Genomic DNA, 15,168 nt, shown 5'->3' with positions numbered 1-15,168 from the left:
TTTCAGTTTACAATTTATCCAATGGTACCTCACAGGAAATGATCTTTGTTTTTAACAGATAGTGGTTTTATTTGTTTGTGTGACTTGCCTCCATTTTATCAAGGATGGTTTAAAGCCTGGACTTTATTTATTTTAAATGGAACAGAATGGACCCTGCAGCTTCAGTCTTTAGTTCACGGAGCCCAGCTGGATGTTCAGGACCCCAGCAGACCTGGTCTTAATCAACAGTTACGTTCAGATGGGACAGTTAAGCTGAGACATAGTGGATGCTACAGGTCCAGGACTTTACAACATGGAAGCTGTGGCCTCTCTATTGGGTCAGAGACATTTTAAACATGTGGACTAAAACAGTGACTAGTGAAGAACTAAAAATGCTGCAGGATTATTTTACTGGAACAGGGACTCCTGATGAAAATAGGATAAATCCCATTGTGTCCACTAAGTGACCTTTCTGTCAGGAACCAGAAACCAGAAGGTTTTGTTTGAAGTCTTGAAAACTGTGTTTTTGAACTGTGGTGGGTGTTGGTCTGATACTTAAAAGGGGGCACCCACTTGTGTAGGTGAGATCAATTAATTATGGCTATCAGAATTATCAAAGATAATTATAAATAACTTTAATGAATAAAGTCCTCTGGGGCACAACTCTTGTTAAAGAGAGTCTCATAAAATACACTAAACTATCAATTTACAGTTTGTGCTAAACTTTGTTGCAGAGATCTAAGAGGCCTGCAGCGCTTTAGTAGATCAGGAGACTTTGGTTCTACTGCGTGTTTCTGCTCTGAGCAGATTACACGGCGAAGCCAGGAGGAGAGTGTTCAGGTGGGTTTCTGCTGGTGAGCAGACAGCCACAGGTTGTCCGCCGCAGTGAAAGATCCCAGGAGAAAAAGACCGAACAAAACATCGCTGACCTTTTTATTGATCTTGTGACATCAGGGTCACAGGTCAGACTGGCCAATGCTGCATGCGATGGCTCTCAGGATTGTAGGACAAAAGAGAATGCAGTCTCCTTGAAAGTTCAGTTAACAATCAGCCAAATGAATGAATTCATCTGTGGAGTCCCAACATTGTCCAGAATCCAAATAAAATTTAAAAAAAATGGTTCAATGAAGAGCTACTGTCAATGTTTGTGTTGTTGGTGAAAGCCAGAGTCAGAGTGGACTTTAGATTCTACTCTCTCATGAATAATGTTGTAGAGTTTCTGTCTCAGTGGTGTTTCACTAAAGCTCTCTGTACTGTTGTTGAGGGAGAGCTGAGCTTTAACTCTGTGTTTTTATGAGACTTCTTAATGGGAAAAGGGTTAGGGTAAATCCTATAATCATGCTGTGTTGAGATTGGAAAATAACGGTGTTTTAAAAAATAAAAAAAAGCTCTCTCTCACTTTGAATCGTATGTTTACAAACAGCAACTCACAAATCCTCCTCATTCTGCCTATACTTAACAAAAAAGACTAAGTCATTTAATCCGATGAATCACTTTATTCAAATTAAGGATATTTTGAATTTTTTATTAGGGTGATGGCGTCATGAAATGATGATAACATAAATTATAAGCTTCATTCAAAAACCTCAATCGAAGCTTCAAATGTAAAAAAATAACATTCGGTACAGTCCTTTGTATTGGGGTGGAATCGGAAAACTCAGAGACATACATCTTACTATCTGCATGAATACCACTCACACGAAGAGAAAACCACTTAATATTTACAAATTCAAAATCAAACACTGATATTCAAACTAAAACTTGGGATATGCCAGTTAGATTCTATTTTTAAATAGATAAATGATTCTATAAATAGATTATTTAGACTCAGAGCTTAACAAATACAGGTATCTACCAACTTGCGCCCACATATCAGAATTCAACCCTCGTCATGTATAATGATGACTAGATTGGTTGATATGACAATACTGTACCATGAAACGACATATTTTTGTTTTATATATCATTTAACCCATGATAGCTATCACTTTAATATTTCTAGCCGTATTTGGCTTTTGTGAGCAGTGCAGGACTCCTTTATGGCATTTTTTTGCATCAATGTGATGATGTACCTTGATTTGTCAGGTATTTATTTATCTTTATTATTTATGTATTTATTTTACTGAATTAGTCTAAACAGACATTGCTGTCTGATTTTTTATCCATAAACAAAATTTTCAATAGATTTAGCAAAAATACTATTGACATCAAAACTATAATATAAAATTATATATACTGTGATATACTTATCCTTATCCAGGTCATTGGTCCGTTCTTAGACCTCAAACCTTGAGTGGTGTTATCACACCTACTGTCCCATCATTCCCTCATGCACCTTGGAGTTGATTCTACAAGGTTTGATGATGTTCAAGGTGACCTAACTTCAAATATGCCCCATGATGACTGAGTCATTATGTGCAGGTTGGTTGTACACTCACGAGGGCTTTAAGTAAATAGTAAGTTACTTTATTTATATGGCACCTTTCAAGAGCAGAACGTCACAAAGTGCTTCACAAAAGACATCTAACCAACATAAATACACACTTAGGAAGAATAAAACACCATAAAATTGAAATAAATTAAAATAAGTGTAAACAGAAAAATTACACAAAGGAAAGTCTAAACAGGTGGGCCCTGATATACTTTTTAAAGATGTCCACAGTTCTTAAGTCCAAAGGGAGTTCCAAAGTTTAGGAGCCACAACCTCAAAAGCAAAGTCTTCTTTAGTTTTAAGCCTGGATCAAGGAATAACCATCAACTCAGAGTTGAGATCAGGAGACAGAGTTGTAGTCCTACATGCTTTTCCGCGCTTCCAGAGCAGTTACCCACTCATATTCCTCGAGGCACCAGCCGAGGAGGTGGAGTTGAAGCCATCTTCGACTCAAGCCTATTAATCAACCCTGAACCTAAACTAAATTATAACTCATTCGAAAGCCTTGTTCTAAGTCTTTCACACCCGACCTGGAAAACACGACAGCCAATTCTATTTGTTATAGTGTACCTGGTCCTTATTCTGAATTTTTATCTGAATTCTCAAGAGTTTTTAATCAAGTTTAGTCCTTAAAACAGATAAAGTAATTATTGTAGGTGATTTCAATATTCATGTGGACGATGAAAATGATAGCTTTAGTACTGCATTTATCTCATTATTAAATTCAATTGGCTTTTGTTAGAGTGTACATGAAGCCAGTCACTGTTTTATCCACACCCTCTAGCTTGTTCTGGTATATGGCATTGAAATTGAAGATTTAATAGTTTTTCCATGGAATCCTTCTTTATCGGACCATTATTTAATAACTTTTGAACTGCTATTGCTGAACTACACGCCATTAAGCTAAAATTCTTACTCTAGATGTCTATCTGATATTGCTGTAGCTAAATTTAAGGAAGCACTTCCATCTGCATTTAATTCAATGTTATGTCTCAATATAACAGAGGACTCCTATGCAAATCGCAGCCCCTCCCAAATTGACCATCTAGTTGATAGCACTGCAGGCTCACTGCGAACGACACTCGATTCTATCGCTCCTCTAAAAAAGAAGATAATAAAACAAAGAAGGTTAGCTCCATGGCATAACCCCCAAACCCGCAAATTAAAGCAAACATCACAAAAACTTGAAAGGAAATGGTGTTCCAACAACCTGGAAGAATCTCGTTTAGTCTGGCAAGATAGTCTTAAAACATATAGGAAGGCCCTCCGTAATGCCTGAGCAGCTTACTACTCATCATTAATAGAAGAAAATAAAAACAACCCCAGGTTTCTTTTCAGCACTGTAGCCAGGCTGACAAAGAATCACAGCTCTATTAAGCCATGTATTCCTATAGCCCTCAGTAGTAACGACTTCATGAGCTTCTTTAATGATAAAATTATTAGAGAAAAATTGTAGAAAAGGTTTCAGTCATAGTCATCTAGTAAGCCGAAACGTCTTGAATTTAAAAACATTGTCCAGATGACTACTACTGAAACCTTTTCTACAATAGAACACTCCTGGACGAATGAGGGACTACAACGTCCTATTAGAGAAAAAATTCATCAAGTCCTGCCATCAACCAGTGCCGACTTGTCTTCAAACACAGGAACCTTGGAAACAGCTGTAGAGCCTGATGTGTGTTTTGGCTGCCGTGCCCCTGTCGATCTTCAGCTGACTTCGACGATTAATTCATCTAAGCCATCAACCCGTCTCTTACACCCCATTCCAACTAGGCTGCTTAAAGACGTTTTACCCTTAGTTGGCACCTCTTTACGGGATATAATCAATCTGTCTTTATTAACAGGGTATGCACAACAATCCTTTAAAGTAGCTGTAATTAAACCGCTTCTTAAAAAGCCCACCCTTGATCCAGGGGTTTTAGCCAACTATAGACCTATATCTAACATTCCCTTTCTCTCTAAGATCCTTGGGAAAGCAGTCGCCAATCATTTGTGTGACTTTCTAAATAACAATAGTTTATTTGAGGATTTTCAGTCAGGATTTAGAGTGCATCATAGCACTGAGACAGCACTGGTGAAAATTACAAATGACCTTTTAATTGCATCAGACAATGGACTTGTCTCTGTACTTGTCTTGTTAGATCTTAGAGCTGTGTTCAACACCATTGACCATCACATCCTATTACAGAGACTGGAACATATAATTGGCATTAAAGGAGCTGCACTAAGCTGGTTTAAATCCTGTCTATCAGATCGATCTCAGTTTGTACATGTTAACGGTGAGTCCTCCGTGCACGGCAAAGTTATTAATGGAGTTCCACAAGGTTCTGTGCTTGGACCGATTCTATTCACCTTATATATGCTTCATTTAGGCAAAATTATTAGGAAACACTCCATAAACTTTCATTGCTATGCAGATGATATCCAATTATATCTATCGATAAAGGCAGATGAAACTAACCAGTTAACTAAACTTCAAGCATGCCTTAAGGACATAAAGACCGGGATGACCTGCAACTTTCTGATGTTAAACTCTGACAAAACTGAAGTTATTGTACTTGGCCCCAAACACCTCCGACACATTATCTAAAGATATAGTTACTCTAGATGGCATTGTCCTGGCCTCCAGCAGCACCGTAAGAAACCTCTGAGCTATCTTTGGTCAGAATTTATCCTTTAACTCCCACATGAAACAAACTTCAAGGACTGCCTTTTTTCACCTACATAACATTGCAAAAATCAGGCACATCCTGTCTCAAAATGATGCCAAAAAATTAATGCATGCATTTGTTACTTCTAGGCTGCACTACTGCAATTCCTTATTATCCAGCTGCCCGCATAAGTCCCGCATAAGTCCAGTTGATCCAGAATGCTGCGGCACATGTACTGACAAGAACTAGGAAAAGAGATCATATTTCTCCAATATTAGCTTCTCTGCACTGGCTCTCTGTAAGAGAATTTAAAATCCTTCTCCTCACCTACCTAGAATTTAAAATCCTTCTCCTCACCTACAAAGCTCGTAATGGTCTGGCACCATCGTATCTTAAAGATCTCATAATACCTTATTATCCGACTAGAACACTGCTCTCCCAGAATACAGGCTTACTTGTGGTTCCTAGAGTCTCCAAAAGTAGAATGGGAGCCAGAGCCTTCAGTTATCAAGCTCCTCTCCTGTAGAATTAGTACGTAATGCGTCTGCCACGGCGATCCCGTTCAACACATCAACTATACCTTTTCAATTTAGAGCCGGGCATGCTTGTGGGTTGTGGTGACTAAATTTGAAGTAAACAGCCCAGGTGGCGTTATAATTATGAATAATACATGCCCCATAGGTTTGATCAGGACTGGTCCTTAACTAACCATATGAAGTTTGAGGCTGATCAGCCAAAGCATTGCAGAATTATTCCCACTTCCTGTTTGATAGGATGTCAAGCGACCACATTCGACACATCAAATTACCTTCTCAATTTAGTGTCAGGCATGCTTACAAGTTGCATAGATACAATTTGAAGTTAATCGGATAATACCTGTAGGAGTAAAAAGTGCAGCTTACCTCTTTAAATGTAGGTGGCGCTATAACTATGCCTCATGAATGTCACATGGGTGTGATCAGGAGTGGTCTTTCAATAACCATATCAAGTTTGAGGCTGATCGGTTGAAAAATTGCTGAGTTATTCCCACTTCCTGTCTGGCATGGTGTCATGCGTTTGCCATGGCAACCCCATTCAACACATCAACAGATGTTGCTGTATATCAAGTGTAGGGATGAGGATCTTTAATTTTTATTGATATTGATACCACTATTGATACTTTTCTATTAATTTGGTGGAAAGAAGAAACAACAACAAATTCTTAACAGAATTGGTATTGCTTTTATTGCTTAACTGAGTCTGTGACTGATTTCTGGACAGAATTAAATTTGCCTAGCCTTCAATAAACACTGCTGTTGCTGGGCATTTATTTGAAAAGGAATACACAGGGCTTCGCTGACTAAATTTGAGGTGGATCCTGTTAATCTGTTAGGAGTTTGTAAAATGAAAGTACCCATAAATGGCAAAAAATACACTTCAAATGAACACCAAATTGAAAATGGCCAACTTCTTGTTGGGTTTAGGGCATAGCATCAGTAAGCTTTTTCGTAAGTCTGGACATGTTACACGTGCCTCACAAATTTTGTACATCTAGGTTAAATGTGCCGCAAAGGCTACTTTGTTGAAGTTTTATAGGGGGTGCTATGGAGCCATATTGCCACACCAAAGCTCAAAACCCACATCAGATAAATACTTTCACCACTTTTGGTGGCAAAAGCTTTGCAATTTGGAATGACATGTCTTAAGGTTAAGCTAATCAAACTTGAAGTCAATCTGTTGAATCCTCTAGGAGGAGATCAATGGGGTGTTCTCTCGTGACCTGTGACATCATTGTTCGAGATACCGATTATTCCTTCGCAGTTTAGCGTCACATTCGTCTGTGACGGTTATACCAACCAAATTTCTAATTAATACAATAAACCCTCTAGGAGGAGTTTGAAAAAGTTCGCATAAAATACTGGGAAAATGCACTAAATTAAAAATGGTTGACTTCCGGTTGGGTGGAGTTACTGAAAGCCAATGTGAAATATGTCTGAAATGAAAAGAGCAATGTGCGTGCCAAATTTAGTGAATATTGGAGCAACTTTATCCTGACTAAGGCCTGCCACACATTAGGGGGTGTTATGGAGACTGCTAAACACGCATGCACCCAATTGCTGTGCATTCTTGCATTGTTCACGGGTTCTGATAGGGCGGCTATGACTTGAAGGTAGAGCGGGTCGTCCACTAATCTGAAGGTCGGCAGTTTGATCATGGCTTTCCCCAGTCCACGTGTCAAAGTGTCCTTGGGCAAGCAAGATACTGAATCCTTGTGCCTTCAGTGTGTTTTTTATTTTTTATTTTTTTTACTGATGAGCAGTTGGCACCTGCCATCAGTGTATGAATGTGTGTGAATGGGGTGAATGTGATATGTAGTGTGACTAGAAAGGCGCATTTACCATTTACCATGATGTGTGTCCCAAGTTTTGTGAGTTTTCAAGCATCACTAGTCCCTCAAAAACAGCTTCCTCTCTCAAAGTGCAAATTGTCGGCCTCGCCATGGCAACGGCATTCCTTGAAAACTCAAAAGCTTCGCAATTTAGCATTGTGAAGGTCTTTAGATTATGCTGATGAAATCTGAAGTGGATCTGATTAACCTGGTAGGTGGAGTTTGTAAAAGTAATTCCTGTTGCCAGTAGGTGGCGCTATGGTTATGACTAAATATTGGTTTGTAAATGTCTCCAGACCTGGACTCTGATCAAACATGTGAAATTTGAGACAATTGGACAACGTACAGTCGAGCTACTACAGCTTCCTCTTCCATGGCGAAACATGCAAATTCAAAATGACCAACTTCTTGTTGGGTGTTTTTTCATTTAACCTTTATTTAAATCTCGAGGAATCATTGAGGGCATGCCCTCATTTTCAATGATGTCGAGAGTACAAAAAAGAATAAATACACACAAAAAATAGTAACAAGAAAACAAACAGCAACAGAACACAATTACATTCAAGTGCAGAGTGGTTTGTAATCATGGTTTTAAATTAACCTATACAGTGGCAAGGAAAAGTATGTGAACCTTTTGGAATTTTAAATTTGTCATAAAATGTGATCTGATCTTGCTTGATGTCCCATGTGCAAACACTGGAGCAAGTGCAAGCACAACAGAATGGCTTCAGAAAAACAAAATCTTTTAGAGTGGCCAAGTCAGAGCCCAGACCTCAACCCAAAAGAGATGCTATGGATTGACTTGAAGAGGGCCATACACGAGACATCCAAACCACCGGTTCTCTTTTTTCACAAAAATGGCTTCCTTGACGCCCCGTTCAAACCAACTAAACTAATTACCAACTAATTAAAAGAGCCAAAAAACAGGACAAAAGTGTAACAGAACCAAGAAGGAACGGTGTCTCCATTCCTTATGTATCTGGACTGTCTGAAAAACTACAAAGGATCTTTAGACAGCACGATGTTCCTGTTTTCTTTAAACCAGGCAACACTTTAAGACAGAAACTCGTTCACCCTAAGGACAAGTTACCCACACAGAAACAGAGCAATGTTGTCTACTCCATTCAGTGCAGTGAGGAAAACTGCAAAGAACGGTACATAGGCGAGACCAAACAGCCACTTCACAAAAGACTTTATCAGCACAGACGACATGCTAACTCAGGATTACAGAGCGCTGTGCATTTGCATCTAAAAGCTACAAACCACACATTTGAAGACAGCGAGGTGAAGATTCTAAGTAGAGAGAAGAGTTGGTTTGAACGGGGCGTCAAGGAAGCCATTTTTGTGAAAAAAGAGAACCCCTCTTTGAACAGAAATGGGGGTCTGAGATTTAATCTGCCCAGAGTCTATTGGTCTATCTAGGTCAGTTTCTGGTGAAACTAGCTATTAACAGATACTCAGGCATATTCCTTATGTGGCTTATGTAACACAGAGTAGCTTAAATTTCCTGTTCCCGTCCAATTTTTTCACAATTGAGAATGACTTCCGGATGGGAGCCGAAACATCTTGATTCTGAAAACAGTGTCCAGATAACTACGACTGAAACCTTTTCTACAACTGACTATAATGTGATCTGGTCAATTCTAATATGTTTAAGCATGACTTTGGAAGAATTAGAATTAATGACACCAGGATTCGACTGGACTAAGTAGTGTTGGTCAGCTCCGGGCTGATCAGGTGGTTCACCAAGAACAGCAAGAGAAATAATAGGAGATGAATACTGTCACTCCTGTGGAAGAAAAAAAAAACCCTGTTACTGGCTTTCACTCGCCAGTGAAAGCTCTTATGGAGTAAATTCCTATTCAAACCAATAGTACAGGCCTTTAGAACCATTTCCCCGGCCACCCTAAAATAAAATGAAAAGATTATACTTCAGTTGTTACCGAAACTTGCACAATAAATCCTCAAGACAATTGGAACCCATACACCTTCCTCTCAAAGCAAGACTTTGACTTCGTAGTCTCCCTCAGGAGACTCTACAGTGCAAATGAACTTGGACCAGATCTGTTCAATTAAATTTGATTTATATAGCGCCAATTCATAACAGAAGTTATCTCATTGCGCTTTTCCTATAGAGCAGGTCTAGACCGTACTCTTTATAATATTACATTAAATTACAGAGACCCAACAAATCCCACCATGAGCAAGCATTTGGTGTGTGGCAAGAAAAAAACTTCCTTTTAACAGGCAGAAACCTCTGTTGCACATAGCCAGGTTGGGCATAATATATAGTCAACTGTTAGAATCAAGAGAGGGGCCCACCTGAACTCTCTTGACTTTGCCGTGTAATCTGCTCGGAGCAGAAACACGCAGCAAAACCAAAGTCTCCTGATCTACTAAAGAGCTGTGAAGACCTATTATATCTCTACAATAAAGTTTAGCACCAAAGGCTATTGCACAAAGCCTGCTTGCTAACTTTAAGAAGTACATTAAACAAGTTAACTCTAAGGACAACCACAGGTGGAGCAACCGGCTTCCTCCGATCTCTACAGGCGGACACTGCACAGAAAAAGACGCTTCCACAATGGAACCACAATTCTTTTCAGCTTGGCTTGTCTACAACAGACTGACTGCCAGCTAACAGCAGCACCAAAGCCACCTCTTTCCCTCCCACGGACAGTAACGTAACAACTGGGCAAAGCATAGAGTAACAGTGTATATAGCTAAGCAAAGGACTGTTTAACTTTTGTACATGTGACATTACTGATGTGTTTTTCTAAGGTTTGGTTGTTGTGATGTGTTTATCTGTTAGGTTAATTTGGTAGCCACACACTAAGTTGATGTCGATGAGTCTTTGTATGCTAACTAACTCCTTTTAACTTGGCACCGTTATCCTAAACAGACCACACACATATATATCTCTAGTTTGGCCCTTAAAGACAACTTTCTGACCACGTGGGCTCTGTATAGCCAATGGAAAGCTTGAACTCAGTTTCATGACCATGTAGGCCTTGCGATGATGCAGATTTTGAAAAAAAAAAAACCCAGCTCCACTGTATAAGAAGAAAAACCAAGAAAAACCCCCAAAAGCCCTCAGTATTACATCTCCTTTTACTTTGTTTGCATTGCTGAATTTTTACTAATTTTGTTACTTTTTAAGTTTGTTTGATTGTTAGACAGATTTAGGTTGCTGGGACATAGGGGATGGTAAGATGGTAAAATAATTTTTACTTTGTAAGAGCATTTGCTTCCTCCCCAACACCTCGGTAATGCCCCTTGCATTCTACAGTTCTTTAATAATGTTAGAAATGCTAATATTTGTACCTCAAGAGAGGGACAAGAATTAAGGTGTTAGGATAGGAGTTTTAGGTAGTGATTCCTAGAACAGGGGGAAATAGTCTTAGGAGGAGAGAGACCTCTAACATTCCCCTAACAATTCCTCTAGGCCCAACAGAAGGGACTGACGGATAGGCAACAGGTAGCATAGTAGTCTTAGTAACTCGAGCCATCAGAACTGGTAAACAGTGTGTGTGCGTGTGTGTCTGTGTGTTTGAGCGTGTGTGAGAGAGAGAATGGGTGTGCATCCAACTGTAGTAAACTCACAAGAGTGAGAGAAAGAGCGGTATAGTGTGATGGTGAATGCGAGCGGTGCAGAGGAAAAGGTGAGCAGTGAAGTTGTGAATTTGGCAATAAATGTACAGTGTAGGTTCCAGTCTGTCAGTGAATAAAGGCTGCGGCTTTTCGAGACCAAAGTAAAGCTTCCGTATTGTTTCCCAACTGCTGGAATAGCGTAGCTATGGCGATCAGCTCCGCCTACTTTGAGGGGGCACTATCTGCCGTGGAAAACAAAGAGGTACTAACATGCATGCTAATTAACCTAAAGGAGCACTTCACCCCCAAAATGATTTGTATTTCAATAACTCACCCTTGTTGCCTTGAATCCCTGTAGAATTATTTTTCAGACTTGTTGAAGTTGATGGCGCTCCGGTCTTTAAAATAGCAAAACTATATCAAAACATCCGTTTAAAGAATCTCACATAACTCTTGCAGTATAATCCAAGTCTCATTTATCTAGTCGTATGCTTAATAATTCCAAAAAACGTTGCTAAAATTATTTGCGAAATCATTTCTGGCGGAAAGCCCTGAAGGCAAAGTAGTACTACACACCTGTGGTTAAACACTCTCGTGCATGCAGCTGAGAGCAACAACCACGTGTATGTGCATAGTGTAGTCTTGCCTCCCACCTCATTCACTGGCCAGGAGCTGCACATGTAGTTGCTCAGGCAGTCAGACATTCACACAACATTTATAGCACAGGTTGCACTGCAACCTGGTGGAGACCCCAATACACTACAAAGCAGTCAAACTAATAATAATAATATTAATAATAATAATAATAATAATACTATACCAGCTGCTAAAACAAAACAAAAAAACAATAAGTATTGGCCGATATGGCTCATAGACGGTCGGTATCGGCAGCAAAAAAACATGATCGGGGCATCCCTAATTCCTATGAACATTTGTCTACTTTTTTGTCATTTTGAATGGACTAATAAACGGCATTTCTTTTAAAAGCCAATCGATTAATAAGACAGGTTGTGTAATTCAATGAGCATGATTTTGTTATGTGATATATCAGCACTGTACGTTTCATCAGGAAGAAATTTTCAGTGTTCATATTTGTACGCTATCTGCATAGTGGTGTGAAAGTGTTTGCCCCCTTCCTGATTTCTTATTTTTTTGCATGTTTGTCACACTTATATGTTTCAGATCATCAAACAAATTTAAATATTAGTCAAAGATAACACAAGTAAACACAAAATGCACTTTTTAAATGAAGGTTGTTATTATTATTATTAAGGGAAAACAAAATCCAAACCTACATGGCCCTGTGTGAAAAAGTGATTGCCCCCTAAACCTAATAACTGGCTGGGCCACCCTTAGCAGCAACAACTGCAATCAAGCATTTGCGATAACTTGCAATGAGTCTTTTACAGCGCTGTGGAGGAATTTTGGCCCACTCATCTTTGCAGAATTGTTATAATTCAGCCACATTGGAGGGTTTTCAAGCATGAACTGCCTTTTTAAGGTCATGCCACAGCATCTCAATGGGATTCAGGTCAGGACTTTGACTAGGCCACTCTAAAGTCTTCATTTTGTTCTTCTTCAGCCATTCAGAGGTGGACTTGCTGGTGTGTTTTGGATGATTGTCCTGCTGTCACAAACAGATGGCCAGACATTCTCCTTCAGGAGTTTTTGGTAGACAGCAGAATTCATCGTTCCATTTATCACAGCAAGCCTTCCAGGTCCTGAAGCAGCCCCAGACCATCACACTAGCACCACCATATTTTACTGTTGGTATAATATTCTTTTTCTGAAATGCGGTTTTACTGTTACGCCAGATGTAATGGGACACACACCTTCCAAAAAGTTCAACTTTTGTCTCGTCAGCCCACAGAGTATTTTCCCAAAAGTCTTGGGGATCATCAAGATGTTTTCTGGCAAAAATGAGATGAGCCTTAATGTTCTTTTTGCTCAGCAGTGGTTTTTGTCTTGGAACTCTGCCATGCAGGCCATTTTTGCCAAGTCTCTTTCTTATGGTGGAGTCATGATCACTGACCTTGACTGAGGCAAGTGAGGCCTGCAGTTCTTTGGATGTTGTTGTGGGGTCTTTTGTGACCTCTTGGATGAGTCGTCGCTGCTCTCTTGGGATAATTTTGGTCGGCCGGTTCACCACTGTTCCATGTTTTTGCCATTTGTGGATAATGGCTCTCACTGTGGTTCACTGGAGTCCCAAAGCTTTAGAAATGGCTTTATAACCTTTTCCAGACTGATAGATCTCAATTACTTTCTTTCTCATTTGTTCCTGAATTTCTTTGGATCTGGGCATGATGTCTAGCTTTTATTTCACACAGGGCCGTGTAGGTTTGGATTTTGTTTTCCCTTAATAATAAAAACCTTCATTTAAAAAGTGCATTTTGTGTTTACTTGTGTTATCTTTGACTAATATTTAAATTTGTTTGATGATCTGAAACATTTAAGTGTGACAAACATGCAAAAAAATAAGAAATCAGGAAGGGGGAAAACACTTTTTCACACCACTGTAAGTGCAGTGGTTCAGGATGGCGTTAGATGGATCTGTGCTCCTCCGGAGTGAATCTTTAAAGGGGTACTTAAGCAGTTTGGTACTGTACTTCTATAAAGTTGGGGTACTCACAAGTGACAGATTATAAAAAGAATGGTCACAATCTGTGCAGCAGAGGCTGAGATATCCTGACTCTTATTTTTTAGAACATGTCAAACTCCAAAAACTTTGGATGCTGCATTTCCCATACTGCAACCAATAACGTATCTTCATTAGATAGAGAGTGTGTGTGTGTGTGTGTGTAATGGTACAGAGGCTGTGTGTGAACAGCTATTGACTGGTCTCTGGGTCCACTCACCATGTCAGGTCTGAGTCTGAACACCAGAGGGAGGGAGTACCACAGGGCGTTCAGGGTGCTGATAACAGAGAAACTCCAAGACTGATGCACCTCTCGGCTCCGTGGGATCCGACATATGGTGAACTGGGGAACAAGGGCACAACAATGAATTGCAGCAAATACAGATTCATCAGGAAAAAAATGTTGTATTTGGATAAAACTGGCTTTAAACGCTCATATCTCAGATTTTACTGCCTCTCAGAACATGAACAGGTCAGTGGTAGACTTTGAGTCTACACTTTCATCTACTACTGCAACATAATAAAAGGTTTGATTCGCCCAAATCACAAAAATATGTTCTCATTTACATCTAGCCACGCAGATAATTTTGGTGATATTTCTGCCTCCAGCTCAATACAATGGATACGGCTGAAATTTCATTGGTGGTACTCAAGGCATTAAAAAATACTTTTAAAACACAGCAAAGTGTCTTTCAGAATAATCCACAGACTCCACTTCATCATTGATGGAAAGTAGTTCCTGGGGCGCCCAGGCACATATCATATAACCGCAATGTCCCTGATTTGATTCCGGCTAGGTACATTTGTTGCATTTCATCATGTCAGCCTCCTCTCTCTCTCTCCCCATATTTCTTGTCTATATCTTTTACTGTAAGCTGTTCAATAAAGGCAAAATGCCAAAGAAAAAAAAAATCTTTAGAAAAAAAAAGTCTGTGGACTATCTTGAGTAACTGAGTCATTATCAACTTGTGTCTTCATCCAGATAACCATCGTAGAAAAGGTTTCAGTCGTAGTCATCTGGACACTGTTTTCAGAATCAAGACGTTTCGGCTCCCATCCGGAAGTCATTCTCAATTGTGAAAAAATTGGACGGGAACTGGAAATTTAAGCTAATCTGAGTTACATAAGCCCTGCCCTCAGGGAATCTGCCTGAGTATCTGTTAATAGCTAGTTTCACCTGAAACTGACCTAATAGTTACTCAGGCAGATTCCCTCCTGAGGGCAGGGCTTATGTAACTCAGATTAGCTTAAATTTCCAGTTCCCGTCCAATTTTTTCACAATTGAGAATGACTTCCAGATGGGAGCCGAAACCTCTTGATTCTGAAAACAGTGTCCAGATGACTACGACTGAAACCTTTTCTACGATAGAACACTCCTGGACGAATGAGGGACTACACCGTCTTCATCCAGATAATACCAAACAAAAAGTACACATTTGTACAAAACACATTTAGAGCTGGAACGATTAGTCCCACATAGATTAGCCAATTGACAAAACATTTGTCTGCAATT

The 15,168-nt window shown here is 39.6% G+C and overlaps 1 protein-coding gene across 3 annotated transcripts in view; it reads right to left on the bottom strand.

The window, feature by feature from the left end:
- Positions 1–15,168, bottom strand: part of alg14 (ALG14 UDP-N-acetylglucosaminyltransferase subunit) — a 30,783-nt gene that overhangs the window by 11,484 nt on the left and 4,131 nt on the right. For 2 of the 3 annotated variants that reach the window (XM_044176485.1, XM_044176484.1), the window contains exon 3: positions 13,876–13,998. In XM_044176485.1, coding sequence (XP_044032420.1) covers positions 13,876–13,998 — 123 coding nt within the window. Of the gene's footprint in view, positions 1–9,156; positions 9,219–11,354; positions 11,419–13,875; positions 13,999–15,168 lie in introns of those variants that run through there. The other variant, XM_044176486.1, reaches the window with a different exon arrangement.

This window comes from Siniperca chuatsi, linkage group LG19 (genome assembly GCF_020085105.1).
Source record: "Siniperca chuatsi isolate FFG_IHB_CAS linkage group LG19, ASM2008510v1, whole genome shotgun sequence".
Classification (NCBI taxonomy): domain Eukaryota; kingdom Metazoa; phylum Chordata; class Actinopteri; order Centrarchiformes; family Sinipercidae; genus Siniperca; species Siniperca chuatsi.
This window is presented reverse-complemented; position numbering and strand designations above follow the sequence as displayed.